The sequence below is a fragment of the Eulemur rufifrons genome, chromosome 12 (assembly GCF_041146395.1).
Source record: "Eulemur rufifrons isolate Redbay chromosome 12, OSU_ERuf_1, whole genome shotgun sequence".
NCBI lineage: Eukaryota > Metazoa > Chordata > Mammalia > Primates > Lemuridae > Eulemur > Eulemur rufifrons.
The window spans coordinates 482,833-509,836 of record NC_090994.1 but is presented as its reverse complement, the minus strand read 5'-3'; the positions used below and the strand labels follow the sequence as shown (position 1 = coordinate 509,836).

Sequence of the window (27,004 nt, the reverse complement as noted above, 5' to 3'; positions counted from 1 at the left end):
TTTAGACAGCCAGGGCGCTTAATTCTAATGCTTGTCTATTTCTTTTTCTTTCTTTCGATCAATGAGAAATTTAATCATCTTTGAATTTGAATGTGTGTTTAGGAAAATTTTATTTTAGATGTAAGATTGCAGAAGTATTTTTTATACCATATATAAAACCACCTGCCTTTATCATTTTACTTATGAAGATTGTGGAAAATATAGTACTCAATAAAAGAAGCAAACATCCAAAAAAATAAAAGGGATAATAAACTATCTTGTAGGTTTTATTGTCTATTCCCTATGTCTTAATCTTCCAACTAGAGATAAAAACTATTAACATTTTGTTCTAGATCATTCTAAACCTACACATACATAGACACAGAGACCTATCACATCCACGCACGTGTAAGTGTGCACATGTGTATACACGCAGGGATCCCTGCACGCTTGCGTGAGCATATATGGGACCTCATAAAACATGGGGTATTATTTCACAACTTATTTTTATCCCATTATTTCACATAAAATCACACACAGAAGTCTTTCCCTATCCAAACATATAAATATATATCAAATGCCATTACTTTGATTTCTGAGTTGTTGAATTAGGTGGCACAATTTATTTACCCACTCCTCATAGATGACCTAGCCCGTATTTGTTCTGTTGCTACATTCTCACCATTTAATGAGTAAATCTACCAAGTCCTTTACCAAGTCAGCCACGTGCGCCACAGGCTTTGGCCAAGGAAGGTAAAGATTTGGTTATTCCAGTTGTTCACTGTTCCACTATTAACCCAAATTCTTAACATCTGTGTTTGTTATCCTCTACCAATGTTCGATGACGTGATGTCTGAGAATGCATCAGAGGACACACATTCAATATATCGATACATGGTAACAAGTTCTCCCCTGTTTGAAAAGCTTAAGCCACTTTGTACACCTCTCACCAGTGCCTGAAACGGACTCTTCCCCATACGGTGTATGTACCTTATGGGCTAAAAATATATTTCAGAAGGTTTTTTCTGAATCCTTTAGTTTTTTTTTTTTTTTAATCACCTTTGGATTCGAGAAAATTTCTTAATTTTAAGTAAAACCCTAGCACGTAATTATCAAATTAAAGTGATTCTGAGTAAATGATTCACTCAGTACTTGTAGCTCCCCTGTTACCAGTTCGTAGACCTGTTTTGGTGCTTTCTTCAAAAGAAAACGTACGTGAAATAATGAGTAGAATGTATTTTAATAGAAGAAACAAGCAAGAACAGAGTTTTAAAATCTTTATAAAAACAATATATTCGGGTCTTAGACCCCAAAGGGAAGATTTTGTTTTTAAGGTTCAAAAATTAAATGTGAAATTTCAAGTTAATTATGATTTTCCAAAATACCATTGTCCCCCGAAGGCTGTGTATTTTCTGGGTCTCATGGATTATCTCTGTTTTTGCGTACAGGTGAGACGTTGCCTTTGGCTACGTCAAACCAAATTCTGCTCCGGTTCAGCGCAAAGAGCGGAGCGTCTGCCCGGGGCTTCCACTTCGTGTATCAGGGTAAGTGTCACTCCGCTCGTCACCTGCGTCTCCCAGCGCGGCACGCACCGCCGTTTTCAGACAAAGCACCGAAAGGATCAGAGGTGCATTTTTGTGACATTTAATTAATTGACGGTACTCATATATTTACAATAAAATTATTTAGTAAAAACATTGCAATCCTTTTGACACTTGACTCTGATATTTCTACGACATGGACTCAATAATATCTCATTTATCTGGCACTCTAAGGAAACCAACATTGGTCACATTACTTCTCAGTAGCTCTTTATATCTTGCAGAATGACTTCAAATGTGATATTTTATTTAAGTAAAGTATGATATAATAGTCTATATCTTGGTAACTGTTTAAAACGCATTATACAATTCCACCTCTTATTATAAAAACTAACTTAAAAGGCAATTTAACAAAACCAAACAAAATATAAAATCACTCATGTATCTATTATTCTAACTGAATATTTATTTTTTTATTAACTGCTGGTACTTTTACACCTTTATACTTATTTTTGAATTTAGAGCTTATTGAAAATGTTTCATATTGTTCCAAGATTTCAAAAAGTGAATAGTTTTTTCCTAACATGTTTCACCTTTGTTTTGCATATTTATTCCATGAACTTTAACAAAATGCGACACACACTGTTCGTGCACTTTCAGAAGCACAGAGCAGGTCTTTGGGTGGAAGCTGCAATGACTGCAGAGACTGAGGTCTGACAGAGCTTATCATCTTCAAAGATAAACTGTGTGTTCAAAAGCAAATCCTTAAGTTTTTCTAGGTCTCAATTTTGCTGGAGGCTAGAGAGATTACTGGTCCCTTTTCAATATTTCCTCAGAATCGGAGGAGAATTATTTCTTAGCAAGGTGTCTTTCCTTTGATAAAGACTTCTCCAGAAAACTTTCTTGACCATGTTATGTTTTCCAAAAAGTTATGGAGAATAACAATGCTGCATTATTTTTATATATGACAATCATTTCTAATCATCTCAAATTGCAAGATCGATGCCCTCAAAGTAGTTCACTCTAAAAACGGTTCGGGTTTCAGCAATAAGCTGACGGAGAGCGAGGGGAAGAGGGTGAGAAAGGTGTTTGACAGGTGAGTAGGCAGCAAAGGTCTCTCTGTCCTGTTTTAATAGGAGTTGATTGAATGGCGATGCTGTCGAATGAAAAGTAGTTACATTTTTGTTATGAGTTGCATCTTTTGTTAAAATGTAAACAGTTACCCAGAATTTTTTAAAATGGACTTTATTAGAGTGGCCTGTGTAAGCAGCCTGCCTGTGTCTTACTCTGTTTGCAACCCCCGAAGTGGGTAATTCATTAGGAAAAGAGGTGCATTTGGCTCACAGTTCTGTGGTGGCTCAGGAAGCCTGGCACCAGCCCTACTTCCAGTGAGGGCTTCCGGGAGCTTCCGCTCAAAGGAACGGCGAGGGAACAGGTGTGTCACCTGGCAAGAGGAGGAGTAAGAGAGACGGGGGCTGGGCTGCCAGATTCTTTTTGGCAACCAGTTCTCAAGGGAACTTACAGAGGGAGAACTCACCTGACCAGGTCTCCCCAGGCCACTTGGGAGGGATCCGCCCCTAGAACCCAAACAGCCCCCACCGTGATCAGATTCCAACGTGGGATTTGGAGGGGACAACCCTCAAACTATGTCACTGCTTCTTTCCCCTTCTAATTGTCCTCAAATTCTATATTATGTTGCAAAAGCAGAATCACAAACCGAACTTGGTGTGCCATGTAAAGAAACTCAGCCAACCTGGTTTAAGGATATTTTTCCTCCTGGAAATATTCGGATTACTGGCATTGTCAGATCTTTTTAAAGGGCTTCCTTTGATTTTTTGATAAAGATTAGAAAATCTATCAGATAACCAGATAAAATATCTCATGCAAATGGTCCAATGCTTATCCTATCTTCAAATGTTATCCCCACAAGGTATGCTTCTTAAAAATTATGTTCCTTTTTTAAAAGTAATACATTGTCATAATGTATAAGACACAGAAAAGTAGAAAGGAAAAGTCATAGATAGAAGTGATCTATTTTTCCTGCGCTTAAGAATATATAATAATTCTAACAGCTTCAGTATTTCATAAAGTCCTAATATACCTCCTTTCCTTGCTTTGTTCCTACCAGTGAGTTTATGCAAAAATTGATGTCTCTTTATCAAAAGTACATCCTTTGGAGGTAAAGAACTGAGATCATAAATGCAACTTATACATTATTTCACACCAATGGGAAAAGTTTCCAATACATACGAAAAGTTAAATTGAATATCGCCTCTTGAAAGATAGTAGTTACGCTGAAGCCTAGAAATTATTGGAACTCTGTTGCATAGAAATTTTCTGAATAGTGCTTTCATACACCACTTACAGCTTCATACTTTCATAGATTGTTAAAGATTAAAATTGCGCTGAGACTTTATGATTTGCATGTAGGAAATCTAACCCTCGTTCACAGTTCCGTTATGAAGAGCTGCGGAGTCGTCGGTGACAGTAAGTGTGGCAGTGTCGGGATGCGACAGCGCATGTCTGACTGCAGATGTGCAAAGACCGCGGTCTCCGACCCCTTGCTCCACACCCCTGCACGTCACGCTGGATAACCACTCGGGGACATTAATAACGATGATCTCACCGTCTCTCTGAACTTACCAAGAAATGGAAGTGTAGGGGCTTTTTCAAAAAGCATCCTAATCGATCTACATATTTGCTGGATTTTGTTTGTTTTTCCTACCATTTGAGAGTAGAAGGGTACGTTTATAAAGCACGAGGGAAGAAAGAGGGGGAGTTAGAACACAGGAACGCCCCAAAGTAGGGCTATAGCCGGTGGCCCTTCCTGGGGAAACTCCTGAGTAGCTCTTCCGCACTGACTGATGGACGACCACGAGTGGGCACTTGGGAAGAGCTGTGATTGGCTGTTTGGTGCAGTTTGATGAATCATCACGGCGGTGTGAGCTCTACAGGGAGTGCAGCACGCGCAGTTCACCAGCGTCCAGTTACATAAGAAGTGGTGGAGACTGAGATCGGGGACCTTATGTCACCAACACGTTTCGGTGACGGTGGAGCCCCCTCCGCAGCTGTGGCTCAGGCCCGCGTCCTGCCCGTCCAACCCCTCACCGCTCACAGATCAGCAGCGGCTCCTGCAGCTGGGCAAGAGCAAGTAGAAGGTAGAAGCAGAAGCTGTAGAGAGAGAGAAACCATCATGACAACAGTCTCACGATTCTCCACCTGACGTGGGACAGTGTCTGCAATGGTGCCAATAGTCCAGGGCTGAACCACGATCTCTCTCTCTCTTTTTTTTTTTTTTTCCTGCATAAGAGAACTTCTTTGAAGACGTAGGAGGTATACAGTTCTTGCTTTGAAACATTGGTCGTGTTTGGCTTTGCACATTTTCTTTTAGGCATCGAGCAGAAATTTCTCTTACCTGTTCTCTGGCTCCCAGGAATTCCCTGAACGTGCACTGCAAAGGGGACTCCCGTGGTGCCCCCTCCACCCCTGAGCTCCCTGACCTCTCACTGCCAGCGGAGATGACAGATCCTGCCGTGACTAGAGCTGGCTGCGCAGGTGTGGGGATCCCTGCACTCCGTGGAAATTACATTGCACCTACAGTCAGCAGATCCTTAGGTCAATGCAAAAGGCAAACGTCAGACATACCGTTTCTTAGTAAGTCCAGCGCTGTCTGTTTCCTCCAGTGTTAGACGAAATCTTTGATGCTATTCTGTGAAGTATTTGCATTTAGAGACGTTGGCCCCCCATGCATGCCTTTCAACACTAGAATCAACCAACACTGGAATCCATCGACGTGGCAGCGGAAGCCAAGTCGGGAGAGCAAACATCCTCTCTCCTGCTGCCCTGGCTCGTGCTGGCTCCCGGCAGGACGCTTAAAGCTCCACGCTGTCCTCTCCTTTCTCCTGTCCGTGCACATGGCCGATGGTGTCTGCATTAAGATGGGTGGTTGAGAGAACCTTGTCAATATGTGACTATTTTTGATGCTCTTGTGTTTATGCCTTGCTATTTCCACATATGCTCTATTTTTCTTTTGGGTTTTGATGTCGAATTCAACGCCACTTTCAGTTCTCTCAAGACAATACCCTCACATCAAAATTAGTAAACTGTAAGGATTTACTATCTATTGCAGGGGGAGAAGGAAGCCGTATGTTTACATCATATGTCCTCACAGTGCAGTGTATACATGTCCATTAGCCCCGGCTCTGCCTTTCCAAGTCGTGTCTGCTGGGACGACAGCTCTAACCTAGGGACTGTCTCCCATCCACACCTGAGAGGGCACCCCCCCCAGCCACACCTGAGAGGGCACCCCCCTCCCATCCACACCTGAGAGGGCACCCCCCCCCAGCCACACCTGAGAGGGCACCCCCCCAGCCACACCTGAGAGGGCACCCCCCCCAGCCACACCTGAGAGGGCACCCCCCCCCAGCCACACCTGAGAGGGCACCCCCCCCAGCCACACCTGAGAGGGCACCCCCCCCAGCCACACCTGAGACGGGACCCATCCTGTCTACCAGACTCAGTAGCTCAAGGCTTCCCTCTTCCAGGGGCTTCCTATTGGCAAGACTCTCTCTCTCTTTAGCATACATGTTAATGTGGTTAATTAAATAGCATTCTTTTTTATTCTTTTTTTATTTCAGCATATTATGGGGGTACAAAAGTTTAGGTTATGTATATTGCCCATGCCCCCCCTCCCCTTAAAAATAAACAGAGCTAAAGACATAGAAATACTTTTTTTAAAAAAATTGGGTGAAAAGAAGGTACATTAAGAGTTTCTCTGCTCAAAGTTCTTCCTAGGCATGCAAGTGCCTGTTTCTGTTGGTCTCCCCAGGCCCTTTCTCCTTCTAGATGCTTGAGTCATGAGGCTTCACTGGTTTTCTCCTTCTAAGACGCTCATGTTTTGTGTCAAGGCTTACAAAGTGCCTACTTTTTCCGCAGAAGACTGAGCATCCATCCTATTTGTGACTCAGCAATCAATGTCTTTGGATTCACTGACTCGTGCTGGCTTGTTGAGTCGGACTTTCAACTCCTGGAGAGGCACGATTTTGAGGCATAGAAAATGTCCCTCAGTCGCTAAAGGAAACAGGGAACTGACTCACTTAAATACTGCAAGCGATTCGGACACGCGTTCGGATTTATGCTATCATTGCTGCTGTTGCTACCCCGTCCACGCCAGCAGAGGCGCAGCGCGGGCGGCGGCTCGTCCGTGGGTCAGAGCAAGCGCTGGGGAGGAACGATCAGCGAGTCTGTCGCGCCATGTGTCTTGCTTTTCCCCGGCGCGGTGCCCGCGTTCATGGTGCCGCCTTACGAAGGCCCAGAGCAAAGCGTCCGTGTCTGAGCGGCACAGGTGGCGGCCTGAGGAATCGATCGTTCTGTTTGTGACTCTCTGCTGCTGCAGGCTGACCCTGCTCCCTGCCCCCTCGTCCACCCGGCAGATTTCAATTTTGTTTCACAGTAGGGCGAAACGTTTACTCAAAAATAGAGCATAATTACCGTAGAGGATGGGATTTCTCTCCGATGCCGTCTGAAACATCCAGGTTGAAGGGCAAGAGCCAGCGAATTGGCTGAGAGAGAAAGTCACGGAACATTGTTTGATTTCCCCCCCCCCCCAACGTTACGTGGAGGTTTGATGTCTCGATTTCATGGCTCTTCTCTGTCCTACTTTCTCACGTCCTTAAAATCGGTGTCTTCTCCTTACTTTCCAAACTTCTTCCTCTAAAAACGTTCTCCTTCGTTTTATCCAGGTGTTATTCATTTATTGTTACTTTCCTTGAAAATGACAATAATGAAGTAAAATAATTTTAAAAAAGTAATAAAATAGGAAGCTCCTGGAGAAGTTGTCATAGTGACTTAATGTTGTGTTTGTCCTCATCTTCGGGACCCTGGGATGACAGTGACACCCTGGAAATACACACACAAGGGAGGCTGCATTGCAAGCCCCTCAGATGAGCAGAATCTTTGCCACAAATAGTGGGCACTTCCCAAGTCATCCGTCACAGCAGGAAAATTGCCACTGGTGATGCTTGGTTTTGCAAAAACTCCCCGAGGTGACTGTGGAAGCCTCCACAGGACGTATTTTTTCCCTTCATGCCATTATTCAACTGCAACAAAATACTCAGACACATAAATATAATTGAAGCTGTCTTTTATTATATGGGTTGAACCTCCTTCATCTGAAAATCCAAAACCTGAAACTTTTGAACATCGACGTGACGTCACAAATGGAAAATTTCACACCTGACCTCATGTGACGGGTGATAGTCAAAATGTAGTCGAAATTTTATTTCGTGCACAAAATTACTAAAAATATTGTATAAAATTACCTTCAGGCTATGTGTAGAAGATGTATACTAAACAAAAATAAGTTTTGTGTTCAGACTTGGATCCCATCCCCAAGATATCTCATTATGCATATGCAAATATTCCTGAAGCATTTTGTATAAGGGGATGCTCAACCTTATAGAATATGATAGTTATTCTATATTTCACTTTTATTTATAGGAAAGATCAATTCTGATATGTCATTAATTTTTTTCCACAATAGCTTTTAGATGGTATGAAATTTTACTGACTTTTGCTTTCTGATGGAAAATATTTCCACACTGAATGGAAGCATAGTTGAATCAAAATAATCTCCCTATTGCTTTCCGCAGAGGTTGCACTAGTTTGCAGTCCCACCAGCAGTGCATGAGTGTTGCTAATAATCTTACGACTTCCGTCTTTATATGGTTGACTTCTTAGCAGCAGTTACCCAAAGAGCGTCTGTCTCTGTTCAGACTCAAGGCAGTGTCTTGACTTCCTGATGGAGATGCAGACGGCTGTGTTCTCTGTTCTGCCTCCAGCTGTTCCTCGAACCAGCGACACCCAGTGCAGCTCTGTGCCCGAGCCCAGATACGGACGGAGAATCGGTTCCGAGTTTTCTGCGGGTTCGATCGTCCGATTTGAGTGCAACCCGGGGTACCTGCTTCAGGGCTCCACAGCGCTCCGCTGCCAGTCGGTGCCCAACGCCCTGGCGCAGTGGAACGACACCATCCCCAGCTGCGTGGGTAAGCAGCATCCTCAGGCGTGGTGGCCCCGCAGCGCTGAAGAGTTGTTCTGTCCCGTCCACATAACCATCACGCTCACGACCCACATAAGAGCAATTTATTTTATCGGAAATAATCGAGTGGTAGCCACACCCTAAAAATTACTGTGTTGCGTAAAACAACTCATCAGCTTCACCAGGATACAGCATGTTTCTCTTCTCAGTGCTCACTAAGGTGCCATCAGCTCTGAAGTCTGGGGTATACAACGTCATTTCATTTTGGGGAAAAATCATTATAATGTTGATTTGCAATATTACTGACATAATGTCCTTCTAATAAATCGGTGCTGATGAATGTTGGAAAAGTGATAGGTTAATGCAGCCCAAATACCAATGACCTTGTTAGCGATCGTTTATGTGCTTCATCTGTGCAGGAAACCCTAGTGCAGTCACGACCAGCACTAGCATTCTCTGGTGCATTTCAAGCTTCTCTCTGGACTTGCTCATAAATCCCATTAATAACCCTGGGCGTTGCATGTCTGCACAGAGAAGAGCATGTTCTGCCAAGATCCTGAATTTACAGTCGATAAATTATTCTAAACACAAGTCACTTCCGAGATGCCATTTGTGGGTACAGCCCTTTCTTAGAGAATTGGAAAAGATTTATGTATAGACTCGAGATCTATAACTTAGTAGCATGGTAGATGATAATCAATGATATCTCTAATTTAAAAGAGAATAGACTAAACTGTACCTTGGCTAAAAATGTCATTTAACGTATCATATACATGTAACGTTTCTCTCGTTATCTGATCACACGGTAAAAGAAAACTAGACGCCAAATTCACGTTGTCCTCATGGCACTTCCTTTTTATTCAACATGGTTTTGTCCTTCAGTCCCCTGCAGTGGCAATTTCACCCAGCGCAGAGGCACAATCCTGTCCCCTGGCTACCCCGAGCCCTATGGCAACAACCTGAACTGTGTGTGGAGGATCATAGTGACAGAGGGGTCGGGAATTCAGGTGGGTCCTCAAAGCCCAGAGTCTGCAAACGGGTCAGGTTGGGGGCCGGGGGCTTCTCTCTCTCCCTCTCTCTTTCCTCCTTTTCTTTCCTTTCCTTTTTAATTTTGTACTGGTTATTTTTAAATATATAGACCATAATCTATTTCCCTTACTCTCTCTACAACATGTCTCTGAGAATCCTAGTTCCATATTTGGAATAAAAGTAATCGTTTTTTTAGGATAAAAACTATCCGAAGCGCCCTTTGTAGAGACTGTTGAATGTTCTTTCGTGTCCACCTTCTCTGACTTTGCCGTGTACGTGCACATGCGTGTGTATCAATCATGAAACCCCCATCTGAGCAGACGGATGCTGTTAAGCCGCAGACAGTACTAACTCGACGCCATGGTTTGGCAGATCCAGGTGATCAGCTTTGCCACGGAGCAGAACTGGGACTCCCTGGAGATCCACGACGGCGCGGACGCCGCGGCTCCCAGGCTGGGCAGTTTCTCAGGTGAGATGCGCGTGAGTCAGAAAGTGCAGACGCTTGGAGAGCAGAACCGACGACCCCCATGCAGGCGTTTCCCTGCAGAGCCCCTCCGTCTCCACGGCGGTGTCTCTGGGGTCGAAAGGCTCAGAGCAACATCGGCCAACGCAGGCGAGAACAAGGAGAGGTGCGTTCCCTGCGCAGGGCCGGTCTGCCCGGGTCAGGTAGCTCAGCCTCCAGGTGTGGCGGGGGCCCAGGCTGGCAGTGGGTGCAGCACTCGGTGATGATGGTGGGAGGTGGGGAGGAGGCTGAGATTCGGGGAGGGTTCTAGTTCTGAAACGTGAGCAGTCTGGGAAAATCACACTGTGTTGTGGGCCTCGGTTATGCCTGAGATCTGCAGCTTTTTGTTATGTACGAGTTATAGAAAATCTTAACGCTTTACTCACAAGGAGCCAGACCTGGAGTTGTGGTCGACGCAGCTCTGTCTTCTCTGGCTCGTCCACGAGCCTCCAGCGTGCACAGAGGCACCTGTCATAGAGATTGTCCTTTCAGAATGCGCCGGCAAGCCCACCCTGCCCCCCGCCCGGGGGCATCATTCAGATCTCAGCAACGTCCTCGTAGCGGGTCATCCTTCCTGTAGACACGTGACAGTGACACTGTACGGCATTAGCACGTCACACTTCACCGAGAGCAGAGTGGAGACTCCCTGAGCACTCGGGGTGCAGGCCACTCACGCGTGTTGACACGTGTGTTTAATTTTACCCTGAAAATGGCACTGTGCACTAAGTTCTATTGCTGCCCTTGTTTTAGGAATGAGGAACACAGATACAGACATTACAGAATCGCCCAAGATGAAACAGAGATCCCCTTGCCCCAATAGACTATGCGTTATCCAGTTCCTTTTTCTTAAAAAAAAAAGCTGTCGAGTAAGAGTAGAATGGAGATGTTTGTGGAAGCAACGTGCACAGTTAATAAAAGAACCCGCCTCCCTGTGCGCTGGGGGAAACCAGTGCCAGAATTGAGGCCAGGGAGCTGGAGGGAGTTGGCTACTGGGGGCAGCCGCTGGCAGGAGACCCGCAGACGGAAAGCGAAGAAGGGAAGGATTTCTTAAAAGAATTTATAGCTAGTTAAGTAGAGTAATGGAGTGGAACAAGTCACTGATTACCCCAAATTACAGGCAAAACCAGGCAAAAAGTAGTGCAAATAATGTAACAAAAACATATTTGGATGAATTAGTTAGATCTGTAGCAACATACTGTTCTTTCTACGAATATTATCTGAAAATGCAAAAACAATACAATAGGGAGAGGACGGCAGATATCACATAAACTGAACTAAATAGGTTAACGTTGGTGTTTTTAGTGATATCAGTTTCTTTTCTTGATGTTAAAAAGGGTCTTGAGTTGGGCCATGTGCGGTTAACACCCCTCCCTTCCCCTCCCCTCCCTGTCCCCAATCCTCCCTCACCGTTCCCTTTCCCAGGCCTGGGGTGGCCCTTTCCAGCCACCACTCGGCTTCTGCTGGAGCTGGGGGTGGGGCTGGGTTGTGCCTCAGACAGATTAGTTTTCATTTTGCAAACAGGCCGAGTGGCTCAGTGTGTGACATTCCGCCTCCTGCACTGCGCTGCCTGTCACGTGGTTTACAGCAGCCTCTCCTCATGGCACCTGCTGACCAGCAAGGACAGGCTTGCGGTCTGTTCCCTGCAGTCATCCCGTTTGAAGAGTTACCTTTCTCCGTCTATCCATCTATCCATCTGACTATCCATCTGTCTGTCTATTTATCCAACCAAGGCCAAACAACAAAGGTGTTACATCAGCAAACATTTTAAGTGTCCGTCATTCTACACACACTATTGTTTTCCTACAGTGAATTATGCACTAATGATTCGGGCCTACAATGACCCCACCTCCCAGAGCCAACCCCCCTTGGCAGCCAGGGAAAATGGAATGAAACACAGACGCCAGATTGCGGGCAGGGAATCCATCTTCCAAAAGGCTGTACACACACACACACACACACACACACGCACACATGCACACATGCACTCATCCTGTACACACACACGCACACATGCACTCATCCCCCACACACACGTGCACTAATCCCACACACGCACACACACACATGCACTAATCCTGCACACGCACACGTGCACTCATCCGCACACTGAAAGGTCTAAAGCAGCAGGTGTCTGTGCCCCAGGTTTAACCCCCTCCCGGCGTTAGTCGTTCAAAAGGCTCACCCTTTGAAAGCAGAGAGGGTGGCAGTGAAGGCTTCGTGGTAGAGGGACTGGAATGACTGACGAGAAGGAAGGTTGGGGAGCTTCCCGGGCCGGGGTTTCCTGCAGGGAATTGGGGTATCATTGCATTCCTTGCAGCACCGCAGGAAGCGGCAGGACCTCAGAAAGAAAATGGCAGCTGGATGCACTCAGAAAGGTTAGATTTGGGACCAGGCAGTTGTCAGAGAGCGTGCTGTCAGACGTGTGCGCAAAGCCTTGGAACCACTCAAACTCAAGGGTCTGCGTGAGCTTGGGGAGTGGGCGTATGTGAAGCAAAGAGCTGAGGACCCCAGAGTTCGGGACCGTTGGCCGTCCTGAGGAGAGAAGGGATTCCAGGTAACAATGTGGGTTAAATCCTCCCCACTCCACAGGATGAGTCCTCAAAGCGAAATGAAGCTGATTTAGAATCTTATTAAAAGGTGTTTCTTACACTCATATCTAGAAATAAAATTTGCAGGCATTCTCCATTTGTGAGAGGAGTGTTTTGTGTGCAGAATGAATGCAGATGGAGAAGGCCAGGCCCAGCTTTACAGACCAGCTGGTGGCTGTTTCTTCAGTCCGGGCAGGAAACAAAGGCGATGATAGCCGAGGGGAAGAGTAATTACCCTGTAGCAGCTCCGTATTTCGAGTGGCAAGATTGGTACCTTGTTGATCTTAGGACTTAATGAAGTTCAAATCTTTGAGGCTCTTTCCTAATCAGGGAAAGTTCTGCTTTGTATCAAGGCTGAAAATAACTGGTACGTTTGGAGAGTCGGTTAACGGGTTCTATCTGGCAGATAAACACATGTTTGTTAAATGAATAAGTGAGTGGCTTAGTTTGGGAAATGAGTAGAGACGTTTGAAGGAGTAGGAATGAGGAAGGCAAAAGAGACCAGGGGAGAGGGAAGCAGCAGCCCAGGCCTGTAATTGGGGATCACTTTGAAACAAGAAAAATTAATTACAAAAACAAAGTAATGAGACAACACTAGCAATGCAGGCAGTGGTCAGATCATGCAGGGTCTTAAGGCCAAATCAAGGAGGCTGAAATTTGGTCCTAAGATGATCAGGAATCTGTGAGAATTTTAACATGACATCATCGTAAATACTTATTTAAAAGCTTCTCGACTGCCGCATAGTGAATTGGATTAGCGCAAGGGCAGATTCAGGAAACAAGGTAGATTATTGCACTGATCTCGGTGACGGGGCACTACCGGCTTGTCCCGGGCGGATGGCTGTGAGGTGGTGAGATGAAGTGGGGGGAACCAGTTTGGGAAAAGGTTTAGGCTCGTTAGGGCCTGATGACTGCTGGGAGTCATAAAGAGGGAGGAAGCTCCGGCAGAGGGCCTGTGAGGCCGTTGATGGTGCCGTCGGTTAAGGCAGGAGACAGGGAGGCTGATCAGATGTTGCAGGGATGGAACAGGAGTTGGGTCTGCACACGTCATGTGTCCAGATATATCCTCACCTGGAGCCGTTGGTTTTGGGGGATATTGGAATCGTTGAAGCAGAGAGTGACGGATGATGACGGAGGATCTTATCTTTTCAATAGTATTCGTCTACTCATAATAGTTATCAACTCGTTCCTTGCTTTGTTATTTAAAATGTAACTTCTCTCTCCGTGCACCAGTGCTGTCTTCAGCTTAGCGCACGCTGATAATTAGCCTGCACCGTGGCGAGTGTTACACGATGCGTGCTCCTCCGTGTCTGGTGTGCACAGACTGACTCAGAGAACGGCTCCAGTCCAGTAGAGTGTTGGGCATATTCACTTTTGGAAAAAGTTATTTAAACTCATCTGTTGTATTTCTGTATTTTGATGTGTCCGACCGCAGCCTCTTACACTCGAGGGAGAAGAACATGTTGCTCTTCCTCAGCACCCACCAGTGTCACAGCTTGTCTGTCACCCTGGTCTTCGGCGTCAGCATTTGCTTTTCTGATGTGTCCGTTACTCCCATGCAGCCTGGAACGTTTTAAGCAAAGGAAGCAGCGTTACAAAAATAAACCTGTATTTTCCTATTCACGCACGTCTAGTTGAAATCACTCGCAGAGCTAGCGGGAACGGTATTCAGTAGGAGCAGCTTAGGGAATGGAAAGGGGACACGTGGTCAAGACCAACATCCTGTGAGTCACACATGGGAGCGGCACCTGCCCCGTCTCTCCTAGGACTTGGGTGGTGAAATTTTGCCCCTTCTTGGTTCATGTCAAGTAAAGTTTAAAAAAAAAATGAATAAATAAAATTTAAAGTAGAAGGTTGCATTGTTACGGCGATGCAGAAGCCGCACGCTTGGCAAAATATAAGCGTTTTTGTGCCGTAGAAATTATGCTAGACGGATGTCACGTCCACTTGAGGAAATCAGAGGAAATGCTGTGTACGTTTTATTGCGTCTAGAAAAATAGAACAGCTGACTGTGTCCTGCTCAGAATCAATACTCAGATTAAATACGTGGTGACCAGACAAGCTATAGGAGTTTGTAAGCCTAAATAAGTCTCCCCACGTATTTAATATTTAGAAGAGCGAGTAAGTTTGCGGCATTTACGTTCCATCTGTGTGTTTCTTACAGGCACCACGGTGCCAGCGCTGCTGAACAGCACCTCCAACCAGCTCTACCTGCACTTCCAGTCCGACATCAGCGTGGCGGCGGCTGGGTTCCACCTGGAATACAAAAGTAAGGCCCACTGTTTTCGCATCTGGCTTTCATTGTTATGTTGAGCCATTTTCTTAAAGGAAAAATAAATGCATGATCTTATTAAATAGTAAAATATCGTCGTTCTAAAACTATGTCTAAGATGTGCACAGAATCGGGTCTTATAAACCCTAGCCCTGTGAAATATCTTTTAAAAGAAGTGTAGAAGTTTAGTATCTGGAATAATTAGATGAAACAACTGCTATCATTTCAGGTCGTTTGTATTAAAAAGCGCAAAAACGACCCATTTGTAATATGACTGGTTTTCTTGCGAGGGCTGAAAAATATTCATATTAGCATCCAACATCATAAGAAATCATAACTTCCCAGGTAGATTATGGCGATAACCCTTTTCTGTTTCTGGTCTCAAAGGCTGTTAGAATAAGAACTAGCAAAGAGCAGTCGCTTGGTGCCTGCATTTGCGTATTATTCATTTTAATTGGAAGGAGGCATCGCCCAGGAGACGCCAACCTTTTAAAAATGGATGTGAGGCTGAGCTAATAGTCTGATAAACGGATGACAAAGGTCAAATTCACAAATCCTTTTTGGCGTTTGATTATGCAGGTAAACCTTGTAAAAGCAAAATGAGAATTTCCAGTGAGAGTAAGGTTTATTTCAGGACATGTTTTCAAGCACTAAAAATGCTTAATGTTGATATTCATCTCCTTTAATAAGCAGTTGCAAATAAGCCGATACATGGATAAGCTTTAATAAGCGATCTTTTGAATTGAGATGAACAGTTTGTGGGGATGTAAACCCATGAGTGCCTCTGAAAGCCCAGATTTCCAGGTGATGATGAATATTCCGAACCAGCTACAAACCACAGGGCTGTTTCACATTCCGGTTAAATTCGCCTACTCATTACCGGCATTTATATGCAGGTTTATTCCAATTTATAGGAACAGGACTGCTTCAGCGACAGTGTGAAATTACACTGTGGATGTTATTTATGCAAGGTAGGGCTGGGAAAAATCTGCTTCTTTGATACATTCTGTGAGCATCTGTAGATAGGAAAATATGAACCTTATTTATGATAGTGTTAATAAGTTCACTAATGGTTTTTAGCGGTGTTAGTTAGGTTTGATGAATGTCCTTACCCTCTCGCACTGGTCTTGTAACCTCTGGCTTTTCATTCACTTTTCACGGAAAAAGGTTCTAGCAGAATAATTAGTCTGCGATTATTATTGTACACAGTGACCCCGCACTCACACAGGCTACAGCTCTGTCAGTATAATTATCGACATTCCACCTCATTCCTCATCAACATAATTCATTATAAGAGAGAGATTCACATATTTCTCATAGAAACGAACCTTCTTCGAGAATCCAAGCCCTTGTATAATTAATGTATTTATTTTTTATCTGGCCGACATAATACTCATTTCCACTTATTATTTTCAAGTGGTCATTTTTTTTTTTTGATGCTAACACCATTTGAGTAGTAAGAGGAAATCATTTCTCTGTGCTAACTCTTCGTGCCGGAGTTTGAAATCTAAATTACAGAAAGGATTAGTAGAATTAACCTAAGAGCAGCAGCAAATGCTATAAGGTCTACCGATGTAAATTGCCAAAAGGATTTCTACTATTTTTAACCTGTTGACATAGCTTTTGCATCTGCCTTAAAATATGTACTGCCAGTCTGCAAATACCTAAGTTCAGATTGTTTTGCTAAAATATATTTCCACAAAATAAAAATGAAACAACAAAGAGGCACTTACTCTATACCAGGTCTTGCTCTAAACATGCGATGACTCTTTACTTATTCATCCTTGAAACAGCCCCATATATTTGCGGTACGCTCAGATTTTCAAGGTGAAGAAACGGAACAGGAACACTTTGAGCCTGCCCAGGTCCGAGTTGTGCAGCTGATCCCTAACGCAGCGCAGGGCACATGGATGTGTCTTGTCGTGACCCCTGTGTACCGACACCTGCGTGGGCGTCCCCACCGCCTGCCGGACTGGTGGGGCACGGACGGCCCCGCTTCCCGGGCAGTGACGCGGGAGTCACCAGCAGGTTGATTCCAGGTTTCGGGTATTGTGACTAGTGCTGCAGCAAACAGGGGAATACAGATCTCCATAGATTGATTTCCTTCATTTGGGGACATACACCCAGTAGTGGAATTGCTGGATATATCAGCTCTGTTTTAGATTTTTGAGAGAAGTGTCCAATGGATGCATGGATAAAGAAAATGTGGTCTATGCCCACAATGGAATATTACTCAGCTGTAAAAAAGAATGACAGCTGTCATTTGCAGCAAAATGAAGGTAACTGGAGCTCATTAGGTTAAGTGAGGGCAGCCAGGCCCAGAAAGACAAATACTGCATATTCCCACCCAGATGTGGGAGCTAAAAAAGTGGATCTCATGATGATAGAGGGTAGCTGGGTGGTCACCAGAGGCTGGGAACAGGAGAGCGGGTGACGAGAGGCTGACTAACGGGCACAGACGCACCCTCAGATAGAAGGGCTAAGGCCTGGTGTTCCGTGGATCACTAGGGTGACTGTAGTTAGTACAATCAATCGTGCATTTCAACATAGCCATGAAGGAATAATTTGAATGTCTCTAGTAGAAGTAAAAAAATAAATATTTAAGGTAATAAATACGACTTGATTATATGAATGTATCAAATTGTCACATATACCGCCAAAATATGCACCTCTAAGATGTATCAATAGAAAAGGGTCAGTAGTAGTTGAATAATGGGCAGAAAATCAAGGAGCCTGTGAGTCCGTGTTGGAGATCAGGTTTGTCTGGAAACCCAAGTGGTTACGCCGTGTCCGCGCCAACCTCCACCCGGGGACTCCAGTTTCCTCACCCGGAAATAAGACGGGGCCGTCTTCCTTATAACAGGACATTATTCCAAATGGCTATTGGTAGGAATTTCTCAGACAAAAGCCAAACACTTTTATCTGAAGGGATGGGTTGTAAATGATTAACAATAACAAAAGCGAGTTTCATATGTGTGATCTAGATAACTCTGTGATCGTACAGAATCCAGGTAAAAGCTTAAAAACTAAGTATCATCGAGTGTTTAGTATATTCTACAGCCACGTATTCTTGTTTCATGTGATTTAATTTGATTAGACATTTGAGAGTGACATTCTTGCTCTGGGCTCTTTTCTACCAAAAGGAACCAAACCAAACCAAAACAAAGATTCAGAAGTCTCCGATTACAGATATGTAAACAGCAGTAATATTGGTTTATCCTGGAAATTATAGAATCTAACCCAAACGTGCGCAGTGTGGAGCTTGCTGCCAGGCGGCAAAATGGCAGCAACCGTTTCTGAACTCGGTGTTGACTCCCTCCGGTGGGTCTGGCGGGAGGAGCAGGGACTGGTGGGAGAGGTCCCATCCCAGGCTCGGACTCCTCCAGTGCTGAGCGGCCGCTGGCCTGTGCTTGGTGAGGGCTCAGGTTAGGGTCCCGCCTTCAGCTTTCTGCTGTCCCCAGCCCCTTTCCAAGCAGCCAGTCTCTGTCCACCTGCTCCCCCCGTGGCAGACTGCTGTCACCTGTGACTCTGTGCCGGGCCCACAGGGGAGGCAGGGCTGATCCAGTTGATCTTCTGCAGCCTGAGTCAGACCCTGAGCATCTGCACAGAGGGTGGGCTTTTCCCAGCATCCCTGTCCTCCCTACCAGGGGGGTGAAATCCTACCTGTGGTTGGCCTTGGGAGGGAGCTTCCTGCCTGTGCCCGGTGCTAAGAGACCCCAGTCTTGGAATTGGCAAAGGACCCTAAGCCCCTGCCGCCCTCCTGCTCTGTCCCCAGATTGGGAAGATGCTTTTCTTCTCCCAGCTGCACTGCATCTTGGCCTTGTCTCAGAGGTGACAGGGTTTGCTGCTCCTCCCATAGTGGTCTAAGGCTTGTGTGACCTGTCCACGACACTGCAGATTCTGGTGAGTGACCAGGCCACATTTATGGCCTTTATTCTTACAGCCACCACCCTTGAGCCTGTTCCTATAAGTCTTTTGATTCAGAGAAGGCAGAATCCAGTCCCTAGGGGAGTCCCCCAAAAGTCAGAACACTAGACATGGATGCCACTCTTCTCTCCCCCTTCCCGGGGGAGGTTGGCAGTTTTCTCCCAGTCATGCTGCCCTGTTCCTGGGTGGTGGCTCTGGTGAGAAGGGGCCAACAATTTTCCCACCAGGTTCAATGCCGGTGGCAAACCGTGTTTCCCTGAAATGCGGGAACCTCTCAGCTGATTTCTGGACTGTTTTTTTTTTTACGAGGGCTATTGGTTTGTTCACTGTTGCTATGTTGGCATCTTCACGGGGGACACAGAGTGTGGGGCTTTTAGTCTGCCGTCTTCGATGTCACCCCTAGCTGTGTCCTGCTTTTTGAAAAGCTAAAATCAAATTGCTGAAGGGCTGAGTAAATTAATCAACACTGTTCTAAGAACAGAGAATTCAAAACAAATTCCTTTACTTCATTTTGTGCTAGCAATTTCTTAATTGGTTAACGAAGAACATATTTGGCCTGAATGTTTTCACACAGTTGTATTATTTGTTTTGAAGACGTGGTTAGTGTTGATTTTTTGAAATTATGTTCATCAGATTTTAAGGAATATTAATATCTAATGTGTTGCACTATTTCACATTTTGTTTTGACATGGATATGGTCCATTTGCATAGACTTTGCACAGTTTGGATATTTTAAAATGTGAGAATGTACATGTTGATGTTTCTTCAAATATCTAGAACCATAAATACCACAAATATAGGTTCATAGTGATCATAGATCTATACAAAGGAGTTTAGTTTTACACTTTGAGGATATAATAGACCACTACAAAACATGAGTGAGCAGCTTTTTTTTCTCATAACAGGCAAGAGGGTAAATATATGTACCTTTGTGAGCTAAGTGAAAGCAGTCATAGACAATACATAAACAATAGAAATTTGGATTTGTCGCATGGGACATCATTTGCTAAATCCAGTTTTAAAACATGAAAAAAGAGAAATTTATTGCAATTATGGATATATTTTATTTTTTAAAACATACAATAAATTTCCTGATTCAGTCACTTTGAGGACTGATGATTTGGCCTATTAAGAATTTCAATTAAATCTGAATGTTTGACATTTGCTTATTTTTATAAAATTCAAATAAATGTAAAAGTTTTATTAAGCATTGAAAGGTGTACATATAGTCACATGTATTAAGTGTCCACATTTTATTGGATAATTATTCCCTTTAATATATCTGATTTACAAATTAAACAATCTGAGAAGCCTTTAAGAAATCTCTGTCATTGTCATCGTTTTAAACACATAATGGACCTTCCGCTCAAAAACCCTGGAAACTACAATAAACGCATGCACCACTAGATTTATTTCTGTGTAATTGAGGCTAAGTTCAAGTGTAATGTTTGGCATTTTAAAATACCAACTAAATTTAATAGTTGAGTTTTCTGAACCGTATGTCTGTCTAGTAAATTTTCAAGTGGAATGAGTTGCTAGCATTTGTAATAAATAGCTCTGTGGAAAAGAGCACTTACGCAGCTGTATCTTAAGTCATCATTCCCATTCATAAAACAAATGTAGCAACCCTGCCGTAGACACATGAGCCAGGCCCCTGAATAAACAAGGATGTTTCATTTTTCACTACAAGTGAGGGATACACTCAGCAATACGTCTCTGGGCACTGTTAATCTATTCATTGTTATTTCTTAAAGAGATAGGTATCACTAAAGAGCCACTATTTCATATCATTAGTTCTTTATTAATAAAAATATGAAAACACATTATTTAGCAGATAAAATATTTTTTAGATAATGGCTGAGATAATTTTGCCCAAATTTATTATTCTTTTTTTTAATATGTCAATTCAACAAATGTGTATTGGCTTATTCCAGACATGTGCTAGGTGCGTGGTATAGACTAATAGTCTTTGTCAGCTCTGGCTGCTGTAACGAGATACCACAGACCAGGGGGCTTAGACGACAGACATTTATCTTGCGCAGTTCTAGAGGCCGGAGAGTCCGGGGTCCAGGTGCCGGCAGATTCAGTTCCTGGCGGGGACTTGCTCGCTGGCTTCCAGACGACCATCGTTTCATCCTGTGTCCTGTCCTTCCTTGGCCTTTCCTGGGTGCACACGCCACAGGGAGAGAGTTCTGGTCTCTTCCTCCCTTTCAAACGGCGCTAATTTCATCACGAAGTCCCCACACTTGACCTCCTCTAACCCCGATTATTTCCCAAAGGCCCCGCCTCTAAATGCTATCACCTTGGAGGTTCGGGCTTCCACCTGAATTTTGCGGGAGCAAAACATTCCACCCGTAATGCCATTGAGGAAGAAAGAACAAGCGTTTGTCTGCACGGAGCCTGTGGTCTAGGTAGGGGAGGGAAGCAAGCTGTCGGTCCAGGAGCAGTTTTATCTCATCCCGTGACCGAGGCTGCAGGGGCCGGGTAGGATGGGTCATTTGCGGAGAGGCGGGAGGGCTGGGTGTTCAGACAGGCTACGCCATTTCCTGGTAGTGACTTTGGGTGGGTCACTCGCCCCTCCCATGAATGAGGACATTAGCCTAGATCGGTGCGGCTCAGGTGTTGTGCGGAACACGCCTCCCTGTGTTAACAACAGGTGGCACGCAGACCAAGATGGCCCCGGGATCAGGCACATTAAATAAAGCTGGAGAGAATTCATCACTGTGTGATTTCTCTGTGCCTTTAAAATAATATAACTTAGGAGTCCCTAAGAGAGAAACACAATATTTGACTCCCCCCAAGTGTATTTTATTGCTTCCCTTGACACTGGACACGTGATCCTTTATTCTTTGAAGAGACCTTATGTTCTAACAAATGGAAGGAACAGAAATACCATTTATTATGTGTGCTGAGCCTGCCAACAGTTTACCGGTCTGACAAAATTGTTTTTGCTCCATGTACACTCTAAACGCCCTAGACGATAAATAAAACATAGTTTCTTTCTTTTCCATTCCTAGAATCGCATTGCATTAATGGAGTTTTCTCTACAGACGATCTTTGTTGCGTTGAAGACTTGCTGACCCGTTACACATGTGATATAACAGTCTGCGTGTATAGTATACACATTTACATGTATTTCTGTGATCCTGGCATCTGGCATTTATTTAATCTGTTGTCACGGTCACATGCGGTCTCCTGAAGTGACTTGATGTCTTTCTTCCCCTGTTTTCCAGCACATGTCCTAACCTTTAATGCAATTTTTGAATTAGGGTTTTAAAGAGCTGATCAGCAAAACTTCCCTCTTAGGGTGCACCATCCCTCTAGGCATATAAAGAAAGATGAATTTTTATCTATCAGTTTTGTGCAAAAGAATAATTGTTTAGTTAGTTACAATGAACAGTGTAGTCAACTATTTTTTTCTTTTCAAAATTAAAGAACGACTTCATATTCTGTATAGCATTCGTGGTAGTCTACTATGTATTGGTTGCTCATGTATATGAACCTATTTGTATTTTGATTTCTTTCCCCTGCCACACATTCCACTCCTGTTAATCTTTTCCCTTGGATTTGCTTCCTTGCTCTTTGGCTATTACGTTCACCGTTGTTTTGAGCTCTCCGGTTGGAACATATTTTTTTTTCAGTCGCACAGTTTGAAAACCATACACGCTCTAACAGTCAAATGAGGACAATGCCACATTGTGAAAAATCAAAGTATTTCAGTTCATAATATCCACAAAGGTCCCGTGTATCCTGTTCTAAGTATTTGATAAAAATTGCATGTTTATCACGTATTTTGAGAATCATTTTTGTTTGTGTGATTTAAGCAAACTATTCTCTGAATTCTGCCCAATGGATTTAGAACAATGGCTACAATAAATTCCGGGGACCTGACGAGGCTATTGTTACATTCTGATTCACAACTCTCACATTTTATGATCAGTGGTAGGTGAGGCCATTAAACTATATTTTTGGTCAAATTAGGACACTCATCTTTTTAATGGCTTTGTTTTATATTCTTTGCTTTCACGGGCTAGATTCATGGGGTTTGAAGACTTCTTTTGCTACATTCTAAATCTAATTGCAATTTTATGTGCGAGCACATTTCAAAATGCCCGAATTTTAACATTGAAAATGAACACAAAGTATATCTGTGGATAATATTCCATAAAACATGGTGGTGCATAAGACTCACACCCCCGACGCCGCCCCCTGGGTTTTGTTGCTTCTTCATAGCAGTGGTTTTAAGCGTTTAGATTCCGCAAGAATCACCTTCATGTTGTCCTCCCATTTCGTCAGGGGAGGTGGTGATTCAGAGCCAGGTAGTTCGAGAACCACCTTGCAAAGCAACATTGCTTTCTCACCTGTGCTGTGTTGTCTCTCTTTTATGGTGTAAAATACAAGAACACCATGATTTGAAAGAGCTAGAGATCCTTTCTCTCAATAATTTTGCTAATAACGTGACAATTTGCTCCTTACAGATGTCTCTGCTTCTGAAAAATTCACTTAGAATTTTCCTATCACATGATTGTGTTTCACAACTTATTTTTAGTCCGTCTTTGGGACAGTTTTTTGTTTAAACTGTGTGTTTCTTGCTAGATATCTATTTTTGTGTCTAAATAAATACCTTTTAAAGGGCTCTTTGTATAGGTTAGCCCGTCACTTATGTGATCCTGCTACCCCAACTTAACAACGTGTAAGATATCCCTTTCAACAGGTGCAGACATCTTTCTTCTAAAACGCCGCATTAAAGGGAGATTTGTTAATGACCATTCTCTTTTTAGATTTTTTAAAAAGAAGGATATATACATTTATAGACCCAAATGTACCTTCCTTCCAGTTCATATTTATTACCAAACACCACCTGCCCGCTTCTTCGCCACATCATCTTCATTTCACATTTTGATCAGGACAGTGATTAGACACAAACAGCCCAGTCTCACTCTTCACCGACAGCTCTTCAGGAGAGCCCCTTCTCTCCCCTCCAGGTCAGAGAGTTGATCGTTTTATTCTATGTTACTGACTTTTTGCACCACGCCACCTCCTTCCAGATTGCTGTTTCGGGTCTGTCGTGCTCACGGTGACGCTCTCTGCACGGAGGCTTCGCCCCGTCCCGTAGAGCTCTGTCCTGGCCCTCCCGGGCCTGGCGCTGGCCCTGTTCCAGCACTGACATCTCTGCCACACGCTCAGGGCCCAGCTGCCTTCCGCACCGTCGTCCGACACACCTTTAGCTACTGGCACCCAAATCCCTGCAGGTGTTTTGCCCCTACCGGTGACATAGAGCCACCGTTTTCACAATGACTTCATCACTGTCAGTGTTGCAGGCGGCTGACTGCATCTTTATGAGACGAGTCCAATGTGCGGAATATACCTGTCTTGCCACTTATCCGCTTTGTCATTCGGTTTCTGGATAAATAGAATAGCAAGTTTAAACGACATTACTAAAAACGCCCTTGCAAATAGCATGCATGGTCTTTGCATTCTCGGCTTCTGGCATAGCCTGGATACAGGCTGACCCTGGAGAAGGAAGAAAAGACAGCTGGTTCTCCCTACATTTTGAACACTGTGTCTGCGTATAACTGCTGCCCAATCTGACCATGTTAAACACTGGTTAGAATATTTTTGTGTGTTTTTATTTTATTCAGAAAATTAGTGATAATTCCTAAGGGAACAGATACACATGCAAGGGGTTTTTTTTTTTCTTTTTTTTTTTTTCCCCCCAGAGGATGATTTGGATTTAGAGAATTCAAGGAAGGAGAAAATGAAAATACAGCAGCACACAATAACTGCATATAAATCAACATTTAATAGGCAAATATAGTAAATAAATAAAAACCCAATACATCTTATGTGAGAAAGGTGAGAATTTAGTAAATGGAATTTAATATGAAGTATTCATTTTATTTTTTTATTTCAAAACATTTTTTTCTCTTCATTTTGAACTTGTTTGAGTTGTGGGTATCATTTGTTCTCTGTCACGCTGAGCGTGTACTTGAATGATGTCAAAATGACGATGATCTGGTAGCACCATAAATCAGAGTTTCAGCGTTCCCAACTGCTCGTAGAAATTTTGCACTGAGTATTTTAAGTACATACATTTTTCAGGATGAAATAAAAAACTTAAGTGATATATGACAGATGATCTTGCTCTTCTGTGGTAGGAAAGAAAGGATGGAATTTAAATGTCGTCGTAATCTATTTTCTAAAGTTCAAAAAGAGAGAGTGAGATTTCAGACTTCCACTAATAAAACAAGTAAGAGGCCTACGTGACTGTATTTTTTTTTTGATATTTAGCAGTTTTATCTTCTACGAAAAGCCCCACAAGACTTGAAAATCTGTGCCAGGCATAAATATATCGCTGCTTAAGGCTTAGGGTGTTTTATGTATTTTAAAATATAGCCATTCGGGGAAAAATCTATTTCAACTTAGAAAAACTTCATGACACCCCTCACACCTACTCACCCCATATAGAGTCAATGTGTTGCGTGGCTTGAAATTACACCCACAGTTGCATTTTTAATTAAATTAATTAACACATCCATCATGGCCCATGCTGTACATTTTAGATCCTCAAATTCGTTCCTCTAACAATGCAAAGTCTGTACCTTTGACTAACCAAAATGGATTTTCACTTCCATAAAATACCATAGCTTCGTGTTTTATTTATTCTCCTGAGGAGGGTTTATAGAGAGAGGGATCAGTGTTAATAATACTCAGTTAATTTATTTGATAGTTTAGTCCAAATTCCAATATTATATGATGAACTTTTTAAAAATCTGTGAGTGTCTTAATTGAGGCCAACTCATCCGAGAAAGCGCTGGATAATAGCTTTAGGGTCTGTAAATATTGGTCCTTTTTAATTAGAAATGGACTTTTCATAAGAATTTTTTGTTATCTAGAGAGACAGACAGAGAGATAAAGAGGGGGTGGGGGAGAGAGAAAGAAGTTGTGGGGGGGAGCTAGACTGAATATAAAATATTTTCTCATACTGTGTTTTTCTGGAAGAACAGAATTCCCAGATTCACACTTAGATTTTTTTCATAAAGGCTGCTACATATGTTTGAAAAAAACAAAAACAAGAGGGCAAGATCATTGAGTTTTGCATATAATAGGAAACGTGATTTTTTAAGGATCTTTTACAATGTCTATATTTTGGGATTGAGGTGTTTTATACTAAATGGGAAAGTAACAAATTTTATTGTATAGAGAAATGCCGTGATTCACAGCGTGTTGGAAGTGAAACAAATTAACATTTAAGAATTAACTCATAACTCTGATTTAAAGTTACTTAACATTTTTTTTAGGTAGAGTAACAAGAGGAAGAGTTACAGGAGGACAGCAACAGAAAAAGAAAACTTTCATCATTCAAACAGTTGAGGACAGTATCTATCTTGCGTAATTTCTGGTGTTTGTCTTTGCATTCCTGTAGCCGTGGGTCTGGCCGCGTGCCAAGAGCCAACCCTTCCCAGCAACGGCATCAAAATTGGAGATCGCTACATGGTGAACGACGTGCTCTCCTTTCAGTGCGAGCCCGGATACACCTTGCAGGTATCTCTCCCTGGAGTTCTCAGTAACAGAAAGTGCAACATGGGAATCTCTGGGCCGCTCCCTTAAAGATGGAGCCTGCAGTCTGTACCCCAATGTGGCCAATGTGGTTTTCCTCTTTCAGTCTGTGAACTGAACTATTCATATTAAATCATGCGCATTGATAATCATCGTTTGGAAATAGCATTGAAAGGATCAAGTACTGTTTCAAAACTAAGCATTCTGTGTTTTACAATTATTTTATTTCAAAGTATATGTTCTCCTAATAACTGTGCAGAGAACATTCTAGGGGCAAAGCAATAACCGTCTCGTTATCCCCCAATAAGTGAGTCTGCTTGAGTCGTGTGCTGTACTGCTCTGCAAACTGTGGTCATCGTTCAGTTCAATAAATTATCATTAAATGCCTGCCTTGTGCTAGGTAAACAAGGCATCCAAAAAATAGATTTAAATAATTTTCAAGAAATATTAAGTACGAGGTTTTCCATATACTTTTATAGTTTTTAAATAAATAGCTTTTTATATAAAAGTTTTTATAAACTAATGTATAGCAAGATTAGTCATTTTTCTGTTATTTATTTTCTGGTTTGA

At 43.2% G+C, this 27,004-nt stretch overlaps 1 protein-coding gene across 1 annotated transcript in view; it reads left to right on the top strand.

Annotated features, from left to right (window-relative positions):
* Positions 1–27,004, top strand: part of CSMD1 (CUB and Sushi multiple domains 1) — a 1,254,382-nt gene that overhangs the window by 1,113,498 nt on the left and 113,880 nt on the right. The window contains exons 33-38 of the mRNA XM_069485062.1: positions 1,428–1,523; positions 8,360–8,563; positions 9,439–9,563; positions 9,958–10,054; positions 14,840–14,944; positions 26,301–26,419. Coding sequence (XP_069341163.1) covers positions 1,428–1,523; positions 8,360–8,563; positions 9,439–9,563; positions 9,958–10,054; positions 14,840–14,944; positions 26,301–26,419 — 746 coding nt within the window. The remainder of the gene's footprint in view (positions 1–1,427; positions 1,524–8,359; positions 8,564–9,438; positions 9,564–9,957; positions 10,055–14,839; positions 14,945–26,300; positions 26,420–27,004) is intronic.